This window comes from Limanda limanda, chromosome 2, assembly GCF_963576545.1.
Source record: "Limanda limanda chromosome 2, fLimLim1.1, whole genome shotgun sequence".
NCBI classification, from domain to species: Eukaryota; Metazoa; Chordata; class Actinopteri; order Pleuronectiformes; family Pleuronectidae; genus Limanda; species Limanda limanda.
The window spans coordinates 13,499,569-13,516,072 of record NC_083637.1 but is presented as its reverse complement, the minus strand read 5'-3'; the positions used below and the strand labels follow the sequence as shown (position 1 = coordinate 13,516,072).

Below are 16,504 nucleotides of genomic sequence, written 5' to 3'. Positions count from 1 at the left end.
AGTTTAACAGCACGTTGGTAGAGAAATAATATACAAATGAAGTACATAGAGTTATGTAAATGTAAAAAGGTCTTTTGAATAAAAGTTAATTTTACGTGGAGCACCTGAAGTACCAGGCACCATAGCTATATATAAGGCCTGGCCTCTGTCACGCCGGATTCGAGCTGCCCAATCAGGAGCCACCAACTCCTCCAACGCTGATTGGTTACATCCCTTACCGTCATAGCTCGCTGTTACGCATATTCACGAAATAATTTCCGCCTGTTCCCGCGGTAGCCTCCATAGACTGCGTCGCACTCTTACGTCCGAAGCGTACGCACCGGTGACAGCCTTACGCTCGATTCTCAGCGCAATGACACAAGCGAACCTCAGGAACTGAAACAAGTCGAACCTGAAGCTTCGGATCAAGATGAGTCTGGAAACGATCTCCAGGATAATTAAAGTCCAACTTCCGGCGTATCTCAAGAGGCTTCCGCTGCCGGAGAGCATCGGGGGCTTCGCCAGCTTGACAGGTTAGTGGGGAGCAGGGTTCGAACTTGTGACATGCCTGGAGAGGGACACTTCACACCACAGGGCTGCTAGCTAGCTTACACCCGAAAACACCAGGCAAAGTTGTGTTGTTCGTGTGTGTGCGTCCCCTCAAACGTGAGTTGTGTGTCTCTTTTAAAAGTGGTTTTATTTTGTAGTTCTGCTCCGACGCACTGGAGCTCAGTCCTGATCTTAAGATGGTCCCTGTCAGAAACTGCACACGTGTTGAGCTGTGCACACAGATGAGATCTTACCCTCCAAGTGCCTGTGTGACATAACTTTCAACATGTCCTCCTCTGCTGTAAATGTGACCTGCTGCCAACCCTGCTCATCTGAAACCACTGGGAGACTGATGCCTGTGTACCTGCAGCACACAGACCATCACGTGATACACAGTGCAATGGGCTTCTCCTCATTGTTTATACCCTCTCCACATCTAGGACCCTCCATACAAGCTCCCAACACTGTCACGGTCCCTAAGACAAGTAGGAGTTAAGGCAGAACCACAAGGAGCAGGTGAATGATGTATTAGTTGGGCTGAGTTTAGTAACTCATGTGATGGTTAAGTTACTCTTTACACAAAGAAGATGAACGGTTCCAGCCTCTCAAATGGAGAACTTGTGCATTTTCCTCATTGCATTTGTGGTCAGGCATAAACAAGACACTTGAAGATGTCACTGGCTCATGCTGTTTTTGAAGTAATGACGATTTACTGATGCTCTACAGACCATATTATTAACTTATGAATAAACCATTAGATAATGCATGAGGAAAAAACATGGCTGCACTTATTTTCAAGATGTGCCGGAATGAGACCTGTGCTGATACTAGCCTTCTTGAAGCGACTGGACATGAACCACGACTTGATGAATCGGGCCCTATTTCACCATGTTAATGAAAGTGAATGTAACGTGTTCTTCCTTGGGCTATGACCACACCTCTCTGCAAGGTTTCATGCAAATCAGCTGTGTAGTTGTCGAGTAATCCGGTTGTCAGACAGACAAACAAACGCATAAACAAACAGCAGGGAAATCATAACCTCCAAAGTTTTGTTATCAGTGTCCTGATCAAATTCTGGCTTTCTGCTTAACACATACATGAATTTAGTCATAACTGTCCGCTGTGTTTTTAATTCAACAATCCTTGTTTCACTTGACAGTGATATGATTCAGATGAGTTCCACGCTGTGACATCGACAAAGCACATGTTTTGGAAAACGGAGATCAGGTGGTAAACATCTACTGGACCACACCAAGTGCTGATACATCACTTTACATCGCACCGTGCACCTGTAACCCAAAATGCAAAGCTAATGCATTCACTCACTGTTTTACAACTCTTCCTAAGCAAGGGTCATCACACATCACACTGAAATAAGGAAACACTAAATGTTGATGTTTCAGGGAAGTGAGTTGATGTAGCAGTGAAAGTCCGTGTTCGGGCTGATCGACCATTTCACTTTGACGTTTTGGTCGAAGCAGACATTTGGAATGTGTCACATTTTACAACAAATAGTCTAAAAAAGTCACAACGGCAGAGCTACTTCTGCTTTGCAAGTATGAAAGGGAGGCCTCTGATTCATGGAGACAAATATAAAACCAACAGAACACAGAACAAACCCGGAGAAGAGCATTTAAAGTGTGTTATGATGTTATTAGGATTTGCTCAAGTCCTCACATTTTCGGCTTCAGATTTAAGTTTAATGTTTCGTGGTCTTGCATGTAGATAAACCCATTACTGCTCGGAGCTAGTCAGTTCAGATTAGAAGCTCTTAGAAGACTTATTAAGTACTCTACAAGTAAAATAAAGTGAATATAATAATTCCTTAAAGAGATTAAGGATTAGCAGTGTCCCATAAGACATCAAAATCTTTTCTAGTGAAAGTATTTTAATTGCCATAAGAGTATTATCAGAAGCCCCACGAGCTGAGAGGTCTAACTCGTAGCTAATCCTCACTGCGCTGTACTTGTCTGTCATCTCCCTGTATGGTGAACTGCAGGATGGGTTTTTCCCAAAGCCCTTTCCTGGGCTCAGGCTAGTGTTTCTGCCTGCTTGGTGTCAGATGAAACCCAAGAGAGCAGAAAGGCAGATAAGAGGTGGAATGGTTTTCTACAGCTGGTGCAGCAGAGACAGTGTGTTACCTTGCAGTCAGCACTCAGGGAGAAATTCCCCAGACCAGGGAACACAGGTCAAACTCACGTGCATCTGCTTATATATGCCAATGGTCATAATGTGGTTCATTCACATTTTTATCATAAATTAACTTATGGAGTAAGATGCATCTGTATATTACACATGCAGGAGATGCCCTCTGCAGATGCTTTTGGTGATTCATTCTGTTAAATGCCTTTCATATAGAGAAAAGTCCATCTTGATCGGTGATCTCACTGCGTGTAGTCCCACTCACTGACCTGAAACATAACCCAACAGTGGATATAACCCATGATCCCTGGCTTCCTGAACCAGAAGAGCTGCTGCTCCACAAATCATCCACCAAACTCAGTTTAGAATTCTTCATATTATAAACGTTGCCTCCCTGAATATGCAAAATATGTTTTTTAATGACTTAGAAGTCTTTCTCATTGAGCTACAGTGAAGCTTTGCTCTTGAACTTGCTGGACCTGATTCTGAGCGTTTAGTCAGTGAGACACTTTTCACAAGAGAACGTACCCGTGCAACAAAGTAACAGGTGTCCAGGATGAGGAGTGGGAATAAACGTGAGGTTCTGTGTTTAAGTCTGTTGATATAACAATAATGCTGATGATGTTATTGTTATTATTTATCGAAGTCCACAAAGATGTCCTTAACATTTTATTGGTGTGTCCGACCGACAGACGACAGTAAAAACACAAGAATAGCAGCAAATCTTCTCTGCAACCATTTTGGCCTTTTTGCTTGAAAATGACTTGAACAAATAATCAATGTGTGTGTGTGTGTGTGTCTGTGTGTGTGTAGTGTCTGAGTGGCTCCGGCTGCTGCCTCTCCTGGGCATCCTGGCTTTGCTGGGCTACCTGACCATCCGTCCATTCCTGCCCAAGAAGAAGAAGCAGCGAGACAGCCTGATCAACCTGAAGATCCAGAAAGAAAACCCCAAGGTGGTGAACGAGATCGACATCGAGGACCTGAACAGCGCTAACGTGTGTTACTGTCGCTGCTGGCGCTCCAAAACTGTGAGTCGCCTTTCTCAACTTTGCTGTTATGTTGTTTTTTTTTGTCATCTTGAGGAGTTTATGCTCCACTGATCGGCTAATATGAAGTTGTTTCCTCTTTCTAGTTTCCTGTTTGTGACAAGTCACATTTAAAGCACAATGAGCTGACTGGAGACAACGTGGGACCCCTCATACTCAAAAAGAAGATTCTATAATCAACTGCTGATGGGAGTTTTCCTTTCCTCGCCCCAGTCTTCAGTTTTCATTTAACAGTTTGTAGTTTTGTCTGTTTTTTTGTTGTTGTTTTGTTTTTACATATCTTGATCTTGCTTTGGTGTCATGTTGGTAGAAATATTAACTTCCAGAGTGAAGTGGTCTTACTTCCACAGTCAGTTAGTGTGAAAACTTTATTTTCCTGTGCAGTAAGGAAGGGTTTTGTTTGTTTTGGTTGTGGCCATTGTTCACTGTTGTGATATGACTGTCAACTCACTTAAAGTCATGTCCCAGTTTTTTTGAATCAGTTACAAGCCAACGGGAGATTCGGGACCACTGAGGGGAAAAACTTGAAGCTCAATTTCAGCAACGTTGTGACGACTATAAATGATTCAAAGCCATGAGCGCAAACTCGGTTCATCCTGTCATCAAAATGTTGCACAGCAAGCTTTCATGTTGGACAAAGCTTTCTTTCTTTCTTTTGCCTCCGTTTTTTCCATGTGCCAAATATTTACATACCGTCAGGATGTGAAACGCTGTCCTTATAAGTTATTGTGTGTATGGGAAGCTACTTATTATTCTTCAAATGTATTTTGTTCGCAGCCACTAAACACAAGTTTTACACTTTGTTGCCTTCAAACATTTCAAACAACTGCACTGTTGAGTAATATCCAGTTTTAACCTCACTGCCCCGCCGAGGTTCTTTCTAAACGCCGTTTATTTTTCTAACCTCTGTATAAATTTGACTTCCTGCTGCAGCCTTTCTACTTTTTAATTCATCAGCAATATTTTATACATTAAGGGCTTGTCAGATACGTATTTTCATCATAATGTCTGAGAATGACTGTGTGTGTGTTTATGAACTTTTGTAAGGCTGAAATTCATTCATTCTGCAATACAAATGTGACGTGCAAAGAAATAGTCTCAATAGTTTAACTCGGCAGTATCAGTTACAACTGGGGAACACTTCACTTAACCTGAAGATGTAATAAGTATGTATGAATGTCAAGTTATCAGATAACACCTTATTTTTTTTTATGGGCTTGTTACTGAATGTTTTTCCATGTTAAACTAAAATTAAGGCTCATATTTACAGAGGTTCCTTATTATAGGCAAAGCTTTAACCAAGAGATTATTTTTTTCTTTTCCTTTCTCAATTGTCTCATAAATTTAGAGTTGAGGGTTTGCATAAAGAATTTAACAACACAATATCCCTACTTATTATTCACAATAAGGAACATTGCAATTAATAATAACCTCTCTTGTTTTCACCTGACGACTGAAGACAGACGGATTTTGGATTATTTGATCTGACAATTTCAGTCTTACTTACAAACGCTGGTGGAGGAAGTTGGAATAAATGGACACAAAAAAAAAGGAAAAGTACATTCACATTTGTTCTTGAGTAAAAGAAAGTAAGTACTTGCTTTTAAATATACTTTTATTAAAAGTAAAAGTAGTTGCTGAGTGAAGTCTATTCACCAATGCAACAGTTTACTACATCTTCTCAGTCATCACCTGAATCCATATCGCTGTGATGTTACGTGCTAGCTTTGATTGGAACAATGGACCAACTCCCCTCTTGGCATTGATTACTTTAATATAAAAACACTGTTCAAGTATAACTCAATGCATTGTTAAAATGTAGAAAGTACAGATATTTGCTGATATATGTACTTGAAAATAAATATACTTGTTAAACAATAAGTATAGATACATGGGGATTTATTCAAGTACATTAACCGAGTAAATGTAGTTTGTTACATATTGTATAAATAGACTAATGGGAACAGTTTGAGTCAAGGAACCAATTCAACAATTTAAACATAAGAAGTCTTTATGAAACTATGTTCATCAGAGTTGCTGGATGCCTGTGCTGACTTTTGATGATCGCTGAGATAAAATACATACATCAAACTCTAAATATACAGCATGTTGCACATTCACTACAGCATTTATTTAAAGAATATTTGGTAAAAAACTAAAGCTCATTTCTGTAAAATTATCAAACAGTGGCTAATAATACATAAGTACCTTTGAAATGAGGCCATATAAATTCAACTCAAAAAAACAACTCACACTGCATTCTTCTGCAATAGAAAAAAAATCCATGTAACAAACATGAAAAAAATCTAAATCTACTCTTGATCAAACTATAAAAAGTTGGGTTTACATTAATGTTTTGAATGTGGACATCATCACATGACGATGTAAGCATAGTGCCATATTGCAGATGATAGCAGCATCGTGTATAAAGTATTGCGGCTTATTTAGATCTTTTTCCTGAGTAAATTAGACAAACCCCTTCTCATCACAAGACAAACATCCAATACATATTTCAATAAGAATTAAATACACCAACACTCAGCTGTAAAAATAAGTGAAGAACAAAAGACTTAAATATGTGTAAGTAACCGAGAAGTCTAATTTAAAAAACAAATAAATAAAATCCTGCTACTGTCAGTACATTCAGATAGGTAACCCTGCATATAATAAAACACAGCATTACACCTTTGACAGTGCAGACACTTGGATGTGGCTCATTTGATTAGAGCCCGAGGCCTGGAAACCACCAGGGGCTATAAATACAGCATGATTCATGTGCTCCTGCAGGATGGAAAACATCAGGAGGCGACCAGTGGATAGAGACCCAAAAGAAAGCTCAAATATCCGCTTTCGTGTTAGCGCACAGCGGAAGTGTTGTCAAATATCCTTTCGCTCGCTGGGTCAAGACCGGCAGTGTCAGAGTGTACTTTCATAGGTGACAGGAGTTTCGTTGTCATCGTCGCTTCCTGCTCCAGTGCCTGCAGGGTGAAGACGAGGAGGAGGCGGAAGAGAATATAATGAGAAAGACTCCAGTGAAGAGTCTGATAACATTCATACAAGAACTAAAACAGAACAACAAGCATTGGAGTTGTCAACATTCATGAGTTGCGTGAACACTGTGGTTAATCTGATATTTCCCCACATTGACATCAACAAAGCCACTGCTGTGTAGATGTAAAAGACATGTAGGTGTGAGCGTCAGGGTAAACAGCCAGACTATACATATGCAAAAATCCTTGTGTGAGTGGACACAGCTATCACAAAAGGAGAAGTAGGGAAAAGCATTATAGGGAAAATCACATTTACTACTCGTGTACAGCTAGGAAGCGAGGCGGGATCAACTGAGTTGAAATGTTGAAATGTAGGACTTTACCTACCTAGGAAAAATGATGATAAATTGGGTTTGACTCGCTCACCACAGTTCTTCGGTCTCTGTAGCAGGTACGGTCCAGTGATTCCTATAATAAGTGCTCCGATGGGGGCCGTGAGGAGGATGGCCAGCACGGCCACCGTCAACACATCCATGCCGTACTTCTCCATCTGCTTATCCTTCCTTGATCTGGCCATGTCTAAAGCTGTGGAGCCTATAGCTGCCTGATGAGGGGAGAAGATGAGGGGTTTTTTTCGCTGCTGATTCTCAAAGAAGTTCACCATCACCATAAATTGTTATTATTTTGCCATCTGTGTTCACAAAGGCAAACATCTGTTGATAAGTTCTATAAAAGAGACACTCATTCCCAAAGGATAATTTTCCTGCTGACAAATGCATCAGCACTGACGTACCTGCACTGTGGCTTTGGGCATCCATGCCAGGGCGATGAACACTTTCTCCCTCATGTTGAAGCCCGCGCACAACACACACAAAAAGGTGAACAGGAGTCGAACCGCAAGGGCAATGAGCAGAGAGGCTATACCCAGACCTAGATACAAACAAAGCAAGAGTCAGATGAAGGTGCCATGAGTGGGTTATGTTAATGTTGCGTCAGAAGCGTGGACGCAACACTAGCACAGAGTAGAGGGGAACGTGACTGGGGAAAGGTGGACAAACATCCTGCAGTCTCACAAGGGGAGTTCAGGTCCAAGACATCTGCTCCTCTCAAACATTTTCTATGAGCCAAAGAGAAACTTCAAGAGGTATTTTCCCTAAAACGGTGTCCTCCACCTTAGACCGTAGTCAATCTTTAGTTTATATACAACCATAAGCACAAATATAATGTGCACCATTCATAATAAGTTCAGTGTATCAGCTTTACAATTATGGTCTTAGGGAAGATGATGCTCTGAATTCTCGTCATAGTGTATTCTGGGTTGTAACGCATGTTTTTTCTAATGTAAGTAAGACTGACATTAGAGATAGATCACCTAAAACAGCATTAACACGGTAACTTTTCTAAAAGACACCTTAAATCTATTGCTAAAGTAACTCACATCCTGGAACCACGATGGAAGAACATTACATGAGGGCCAACACAGGCTCAGCTTTTAGAATGCACAGATGGAGAGATTAAAACTCTCCCAGACTCTTTTTTGATTATGCAAACACAATACATTGTGATTATACAGTCACATTTGAATCCCTCACAGAACAGCCATGGCACTGTCTTATTTAGATGTCTGTTTGTGTTCATCTCACCAACTGTGTGTCGATCCAGCTGATAGATTTGAATCTCTGCTCCGATCAGTCCAAACAGCAGGGGCTGAAAAATATCCCACGCCCACCCGACCACTTCTTCCACACGTGCCTTAAGAAACACAGAACACACAAAAACAATAAAAACAATAGGCTGATTAACATCTTTTCTGTACAACAGATAAAACAGGTTCCAAAGTGGTACGCTTTGACAATTAACTATGTAGTCCTTTTTTCGGCCAAGTTTACCTTAAAATTCATGCTCAAAGATGGATAACTGTGAATAAGAGGGCTCGTAAATAAGGCTATGTGTGTGAAAGATGCCATATGCATATGTTATAACCTTTTCCTTCCCCCAGCCAAGTCCAGCAAGAAATGCCAACACGAGGGTGCAGAGGCCTCCAGAACCGGGAAATCCAGCGACGTTGCTGCCGAACACGGCAAAGACGGAGAGAGCCAGCACCAGGAAGGAACGCTTCATCACCAAATGTTTCTGGGGAAAGAGATTATGCACTGTGGATCCTGTTTGCTGAGCAATTGTAAAAGTAGATAATATTACAGTCATGCTGGGAGACCATGCCTACCTGGTCAACACTGGGAAAGTATTGGATGAGGAAACCAAGAATAATCCCAGCAACCATCCCACCGCCCACCTCCAGGACACCTCTCAGGAGGTTGAACCATGTGGAGCCTGAAAATAGCAGCAGACAAAATGTACAAAAGACAAAAGAAAATTAAGTGATTTAGATGTGTTGCAGAAGCATTGGGAAAGTATATGGTGTCATGTAGCAATTGTATATGCAAGTCATAGACTTGACTTGTACAAAATGTACAAATATACTTTTACTTTGTGTGCTATAGCTCACTTGCACCCTCTACTGAGCTCCTGACAAACTACAGATTAAAGTCACATTTCATGTGCCTCTCAGTTTTGACCTATACTACAGTGAACTACAGTGGACTCCACTCCCCTGGAGATAAGATAATGTTGCATATAAAAGAGAAAAAAAACACTGGATTCATTTCCCTCCACTTCTCCTCACACGCAAACACATACATCAGCAGGTTACCTTCGGCGAAGGCCATGCTCAAGCATGTGGTGAACCCAGTGATGGCGAGAATGTCGTCAAAACTGCCTGCAGCCATCAGCAGCGTGGGGATGCCCTGCTCCACGCCGTAACCGTCCTTCTGCAGCAGCAGCATGGAGGGAACCACCACCGCTGGAGACACAGCGCCCAACACAAAACTACAAAGTGGAGGAGATTGAGTGTTTATCAGTTTATCTTCTCCTGCAAAATGTGTAACAAACGAAAAAAAAATGCTTATTGAAATAATAAGCCTTTGAATACTGTCTAACATGAGTAGCAGGCCTCAAATTTAATAGAAGAACTGTTAAGATCCTTCATGAATGACGCCTTGGTCATGGGTGTTAAAAAAATCACATGCTTTTCCTAATTCTAAAAAAACTTGGCCTCAAAACTGAGATTGAGACATTTGAGTTGGTCAGTATTACAACAATATTTGTTTTGGCCTCTATCCACCCTCCAACCAACAATAAGCAAAGTATTCAGAGGAGGAACAGGTCATTGGTGAATAAAGCTCCTTATGACGAGTTGCTTTGCAACTACTGAGGCACACGAATGCTGATAAGTTTTTTTTTACTTTCACCCTGACACATCTTATTGTGGAGAGTTAATGTATTTGTACTATCATCAAACCCAAACAACATTACTCAGCAATAAACTGTGTGGATATGACAGTGATCTGGTGGTGCTTAGGAAGCAGAATGTTATCACTGTTAGTAAACCTTCCATATCTTATCTTTAAAGCTCATTCTCACTCTATTAAAATCTTATATCGGTGAATGCTCCTGCACCAGAGAGCTGAACAGTCCGTTCACACTGTAGATAATAGAAATACTAAGAGAGATGTAAATTTAAATTAAAATTACAATTATTTTCTCTCTGTTAGGGATATATAAGAAATACTACAGAAAAAGTAGACCCTGTAAGGTCAAGATAAATATTTGTATGTCTGATTAAATAAATGCTTCGTATGTAACCAGCATCCTGCTCTGTCTAAGAAAGCCTGATCGACTTTTTGACACCAATAAATCTGCTGATATATGTATCTTAATAATGTGTATTTACCCAAGGATGAAACCCCAGACCCAGGGCAAGCCCATGAGGAAGTGAGAGACCAGCGCTATGGTGCAAGCCTCGATCAAGCAGGGCCCGGCCGCCACACGCATGCACACGCCCTTCAGCTTCCTCAGAGCCTGACAGCAAACACAGACAAGATTCAAGAGTTTGAGACAAACAAATCGAATGGAGAAAAAGACTTGACACTGGAAATGTAATACTGTGGTTTTTTTTTACTGTCAGTAAGATTGAACAACTTAAAAAAAAACTGATTAACTAAGACAATACTATGAGACCTTGTGTAGGTAAGCCACATGCACAGGGATGAGATTAGTCACAGAATCTTTCTTAAGATTTATATTATGCATTCAGGTGGCTGATGACGACAATGTTTGTCATACCGTGGGATCCAACCCGAGACCGGCTCTGGCCAGGATGACAGCCAGAGCGATGTTCCTTAGGGACGCCGACCATCTGAAGTCAATGTACACCCCGTCTCTTATAACTGGGATGTTCCTCAGCATGAAGCCCATCAGCAGCATACCTAGGACACAGCAGAGGGTGTGAGAGGAAAGATGAGCTTTTCTACCACGAAGAAACACTGTTTATTCTTGATGATGGCCTCTCATGCACCTACAGAACAAGATTCAACCTCCCTGTTGCTTTTTGAACTCATAGTGATTGAGCTGGACACCTGAGAACAGGAGGCTCAGTGTGAACTGAACATACAGTGGGAACACTGATAATTCAAGTTTTAACAACAAACAAATCTATTCAACAACTTCATGATACATCTGAACAATGTTCTGCTTAAAACATATGAGAAATCTTAGAATTATAGATTATAAGGAATAAACCCATTAAGAATAGTTATAGTTATACTATGCAAACAGTTGAAGCCAGAAGATATTTCAAAATATAGAAATAAACACTGAATTGGTAAACTATGCTGCTCTTTTTAAAGCCTACCCCCCAAAAAGATAAATACAGGATGGTGAAGTTTAGAGACATAAACTCCAAGTTGTACTTTAATCTGCCCTTTGATTCTATTATCAAATGAGGAGCGGCTCCAGTTTACGTGATTTTTATCTTTATAGGGAGATGTTAGACAGCTTCCGTTTCCTTATTATTAACACCAGGGATTCACATTGCATTATGTTATGTTAAAACCATTACCACAGACAAATAGGAGGATCCTTGATGAGCATCTTAAAGTTAGCAGGACCATTATCATATGGTATACAACAAATAATACAACAAATAAAAGGTCCAGTGCAGCAGAAGCATGAGGGTACTTGATCCACTTTACATTTCTTTGTGTGTATACATCATTTTATCCTGACACTGCAATATGAATTGTGCTACTAAATATCACTCTGGTGGAAGCATAAACAGTGATTTATCTGCCTTACCCAGCAGTGGTGGGAATGGTGGAAGTTTGGGCAGATGGATGAGAGACACCAGTTTACCACCGATGACCGCACAGATGAAAAGTATTGTGATGCCGAACAAGTTTCCTCCGGGAAGACATTCTTTCTCTGTGATGGACCAAACCACTCCAAAGAGCACAGCTGCCAAAAGGACTGGAGGGGACAGAGGAGAAAGACATTGAAGTCATGGGGATGAAAATGCTAACATAGATAAGATACAATCTTTCTTTTTTAACACATTACATGAAGAAAGAAGTTCGGGAGTAACAGATAGAGGGATACATGTATTACTATAGAAATGTTAGCTTCGTTACAAAGTCAACCTCAAAACCTTTACTCAAATGTAATTTATCAGAAAACACTGCTGTTCTCCTTGAACATATTAAGCATTTAATGTTGAATCTATTCATTGTAAAAGGCTGTTATGAATATAAATGCACAGTGACACGTTCTGGCTACACCTGACTTGGTATGTTGGTGTCATTTGTATTTTGTATGTATTTAAAAGTGAAGTTAAGGTAATAAGAAAAAGCAAATGATAATAAGAACGATTGCCATGTTTTATTGGATAATAAAAAACTATTAATATTGATGTGTCTTAACATATTTATTAACTTGATTTAATTATATTGGATAGTTGTAATTCTTAATTTACAACATAGCTTCATACACCACACAAATCTGCAGTTTTTCCAAATCTCCAGTGAAAGAAGGGAAAACCATGCAACAAACAGGAGACACCTCCACTGCCTGGTTACCTTTGGTAATGAGAGAAGCCAGGAGGCCTCTTGGTGGGCATGGGCAGAATCTTTTGAGCAAGGGGCAGCAGACCACCGGTGGGTCTGTGTTTGTGCCGGCATCCACCACCGGGTTGCGGGGAAGAAAATAGGTTGTCTCCTCTGTGACATTTGGACTGGAGCAGCGTCGCACCACCACCTGGATCTGGTTCACATTTAGGTGCTGGAGGAGAGGAGTCAGGAGGATGGGTCAGTGATAGCATGTTTTAGTAGCGGCCTGAACACCATGTCTACAAAGGCAATGTGTGCTGAAGATATTTTTAGCACACAAGCTTCAAACTGTTCTTATCACTTGCTGTAAGAATATGCAGAGTAAATAATAACTGGGGTAAAGAAGCTAACCCAAATAAATGAAGCATTTTAAACAGCACATCAAAACTCTGGTGTCACACTGACAAAACATATAAAAGGGAAGATGAGAAAACAGTAAGATCATCATGAGGCAAATTAATTGTGAAATCCCTCTGTTGTGCCCAATCAGCACTGGTGACACAGAGAGGCACGTCATACCAGCAGATTACAAGCTACTGTTTTCTTTGCAAATAATAGAGCAAAGATATGACCTTGCTCAAGAAGCTCGATACCCGTGACTCAAAGAACTCCCCATTTGTCATAGTGCAAAGGTGGGTACATTGGCTCAATGACTCTGACTTGATTTCTATATATTCTCACAAATGATGAGCACATAATTTAGGGCAGAAAACCAATTCAACGAGGCTACAGAAGGATATAGTTAAATATTAAGTAAAACTGAAAAAACTAGATTACACTAGAGCAAATATTGAAAGAGATTCCTCGAAATAAAATACTTCACCTCCACATGGTTTGCTCCAGTTACCGCGAGGTTGTCCAGCAGTGGGCCTGGTGCCGGACTGGGTGCAGGACTGGGAGCTGGACTGAGAGCAGGACTGGGCGCTGGGCTCTGCTCCGGGCTGGCAGGTTTGGCTTGAGTGTCTTCCATGGCAATTAGCTACAATATTTCTGCGGTCCACTCACTTCTCTGTCACAGTGCATCAAGCTGAGGGGCGGGGCTGGCCATTGATGGGCAGTTCCTTCACTTCTGCTTCTGTATATCCAGCTCCGACATCAGGCTCCTATTCATACAGCGTGGGTTTTATCAGTAGGAAAACAAATTATTGTTGACTTAATAATGTAAAAAAAGCTATGTTGATACAGGTGTGGAAATTGGCATCATGTGGAATAGTATAATCTATTACCCTGCACTGCTTCCACTCCATTTCCAAGATGTCCATGTTTAAAAGATATTTTTACTTTAACTAGGGCTGGGTGGTAAAAAAAAAATACATCTGCCAAGGCTCCACAGTCCTCTTAGAAGAATACATTTAATCTATCTCGCAATGTTAAACAAAGGAGAAAAAATTCCTGGATCTGTCCCTCGATCCAAATTTAAAGTTTCACGGAAGTCGGTTGAGGGTTTTTTGCGTAATCCTGCTAAATAAAAAAAAACTTGGATATTGTGGAGGTAAATATCCCAACATAATCTTTATCAATATTATATCAACAAATCTTCAATATGTGTCGATATAATATTCATGCATTGTGCGAGGATGTAAAATATATTTTTGTTTAAATGTTTTCAAGATTTCTAAATCTTTTATCCTAAAAAAAATGTCTGGCCCTGACATCAATCATACAAATACTGCACTGGCTCTGAACATGAGATACAACAATACTGAAACTCCTACACTAGATCCAGATTTTTATTTGAATCTGCACTTAATGTCTCCCACTTACAGCTTTGAACAAACCTCACTATTCCACAAGCACAAACTATTAGTGATCCTAATTTGAGTTCAGGCCACGTGACTCCCGTCTAATTGAGGATCTGTGTAGCAGTCCACACTTTGACCTGTGTTTACTTTAAGAAGTGGCAGCTCTAAGTAAAGTCGACTTCTTACACTGGACTCGTCTATTATCTGATCAACTTCACGTCACGTTATGTTCACTCGCAGATGAATTGAGCCCAAAGCAACGTTACTACAATGTTGTGACAGTTTGCATAAGGCGACAGACGCTGGTTAATCCAATTGGGAACAGACCACACTAATCAATGCTTACAGCTCGACCAGATGGCGCATGTAGCTAGCGTTAGCTCAGGTAGGTTCGACTTAAACCAACAACAAACCTAGCCCTCGGTGGCTAACTAAGTAGCCGGCTAACTAGCTAGCTAAGCAGAGGACATGTGTGGAGGCTGGTTGAACTGGGAGGGCTGGTTCAGTGTCACGATACCGGAATCAGCCGGAGAGGGAAGTCCATGCTTCGCCTCACGCTAGCAGATCCAATACCGGACATGTCACCGGCACAAGCTAGCCATCTGACTGCTGTCTGCTAAAAGTAGTTGCAATATTTAGCCGACATTTAGCTGGCTCCGTTTCCACACAACCAACCTAATATATGACATAGCGTTGCCCTGGAAACGACGCATTGCTCCCAGTGTCCTGTGTTTGTCCGATAACGGGCGCACCAGAAGTAGCGCCTCCTGCCCGCCAGCTGTCACTGAACTCCCCACTCCCATTTAAAAACACAGCGGCTAACAGAAGCCTCGGCTCCTGGCGGGAGTCACACGTTCGAGTCCGGGGGCGTTCGAGAGGAAATACAGAGAAACGCAGCTCACCTCACACCGCGAACCCGCTCACCTCCTGGGAACTGTACCGTGTTCGAGTCCCTGTGGTGGATCAGACCCGCTGGAGAATGGGAATGAGGCGGATTAGTGATGAGTGTGTAGCGGGCACAGGAGGCTGGTGGAGGGGGGGGAGGGAGGAGGAGCAGGAGAGGGGGGGTGATGAGGTTCAATGGAAAAGTCAAAGTGTGTTGCTTGCATGTTTTATCAGCCGTTTATTTATCAGTCACACACGTAGATGACTGGGTGAAATGTCGATCACTCAATCTGCAATATAATGATATGATGATAATAGTGACCTTATTTGTGTAGCACTTATTTAAACAAGGTTACAAAGTGCTTCACAAAAGTCCATGGCAAAAAGATGAGTTCAAATAAAAGGTGTTCAATTTAGTTCAACTTAAAGCGCCAAATCATAAACATAAGATATTCTGCATATTTTCATTATGTGCATGCAAATACTCTACAAAGTCATCCAAGTATATTGCTGAGGATGTTTCGACATTTCATTATCTGTCACTGTAATAACACACGTGTGTATGTCTGTATTAGTGAGGCCACCCATTGACATAATACATTCTCCAAGCCCCTTACTTTAACCTAAACCATCCAAGTCTTAACCCTCGAACAGCCCATTTACAAAGTGAGGACCGGTCAAAATTTCTTTACTCTGTGGGGTCTACGCTTAATGTGGTCCTCACAAAGATAGACGTACAGGAACACACACACACACACACATACACACACAGAGGGAGATATTTCATCAAAGTCATCAAAGTGTATTGCTGGAGATGTTTATTTCATCATCTGTCAGACTGATTAGTCACACAAATAGATTACTAAAAGTATTATTAAACTCTTTTTCACATATCTTTATATTTTTGTAAATTTTTTAGTTTTATTTTATAAATTTAATTTGATTGCAAGTCTTTTTCACATATTGCTCTTGTACTTTAGGTTCATGTCTACCTTTTTCTTCAACTACAATACGCGCTCTTTTCATGTACTGTTGACTTGAAGTAACATATAATAAACATATTATTTGATTTTACTTTTACTATCCTATTTAATTTGTCTGTTTTTAGAAATCTAATTGTGCTTGTTTGCTTAATAGTCTGTATTTATAAGCTTTTACTAAATCTTTCAGAA

The 16,504-nt window shown here is 40.8% G+C and overlaps 2 protein-coding genes across 2 annotated transcripts; one reads left to right on the top strand and one right to left on the bottom strand.

Annotated features, from left to right (window-relative positions):
- Nucleotides 1-303: 303 nt before the first annotated feature.
- On the top strand, nt 304-5,597 carry cisd2 (CDGSH iron sulfur domain 2). Its single transcript, XM_061090181.1, has 3 exons — nt 304-512; nt 3,484-3,698; nt 3,803-5,597. Exons 1-3 carry the CDS (start codon nt 410-412, stop codon nt 3,890-3,892), a joined length of 408 nt encoding a protein of 135 aa, XP_060946164.1. The 5' UTR covers nt 304-409; the 3' UTR covers nt 3,893-5,597.
- Nucleotide 5,598: 1 nt separating this feature from the next.
- Nucleotides 5,599-14,162, bottom strand: si:dkey-162b23.4 (sodium/hydrogen exchanger 9B2). Its single transcript, XM_061090173.1, has 13 exons — nt 13,932-14,162; nt 13,529-13,808; nt 12,676-12,877; nt 11,900-12,070; nt 10,889-11,031; nt 10,497-10,624; nt 9,417-9,592; nt 8,931-9,037; nt 8,690-8,839; nt 8,350-8,458; nt 7,500-7,636; nt 7,094-7,310; nt 5,599-6,694 (listed from the first exon to the last, which is right to left on the bottom strand). Exons 2-13 carry the CDS (start codon nt 13,673-13,675, stop codon nt 6,633-6,635), a joined length of 1,749 nt encoding a protein of 582 aa, XP_060946156.1. The 5' UTR covers nt 13,676-13,808; nt 13,932-14,162; the 3' UTR covers nt 5,599-6,632.
- Nucleotides 14,163-16,504: the final 2,342 nt, after the last annotated feature.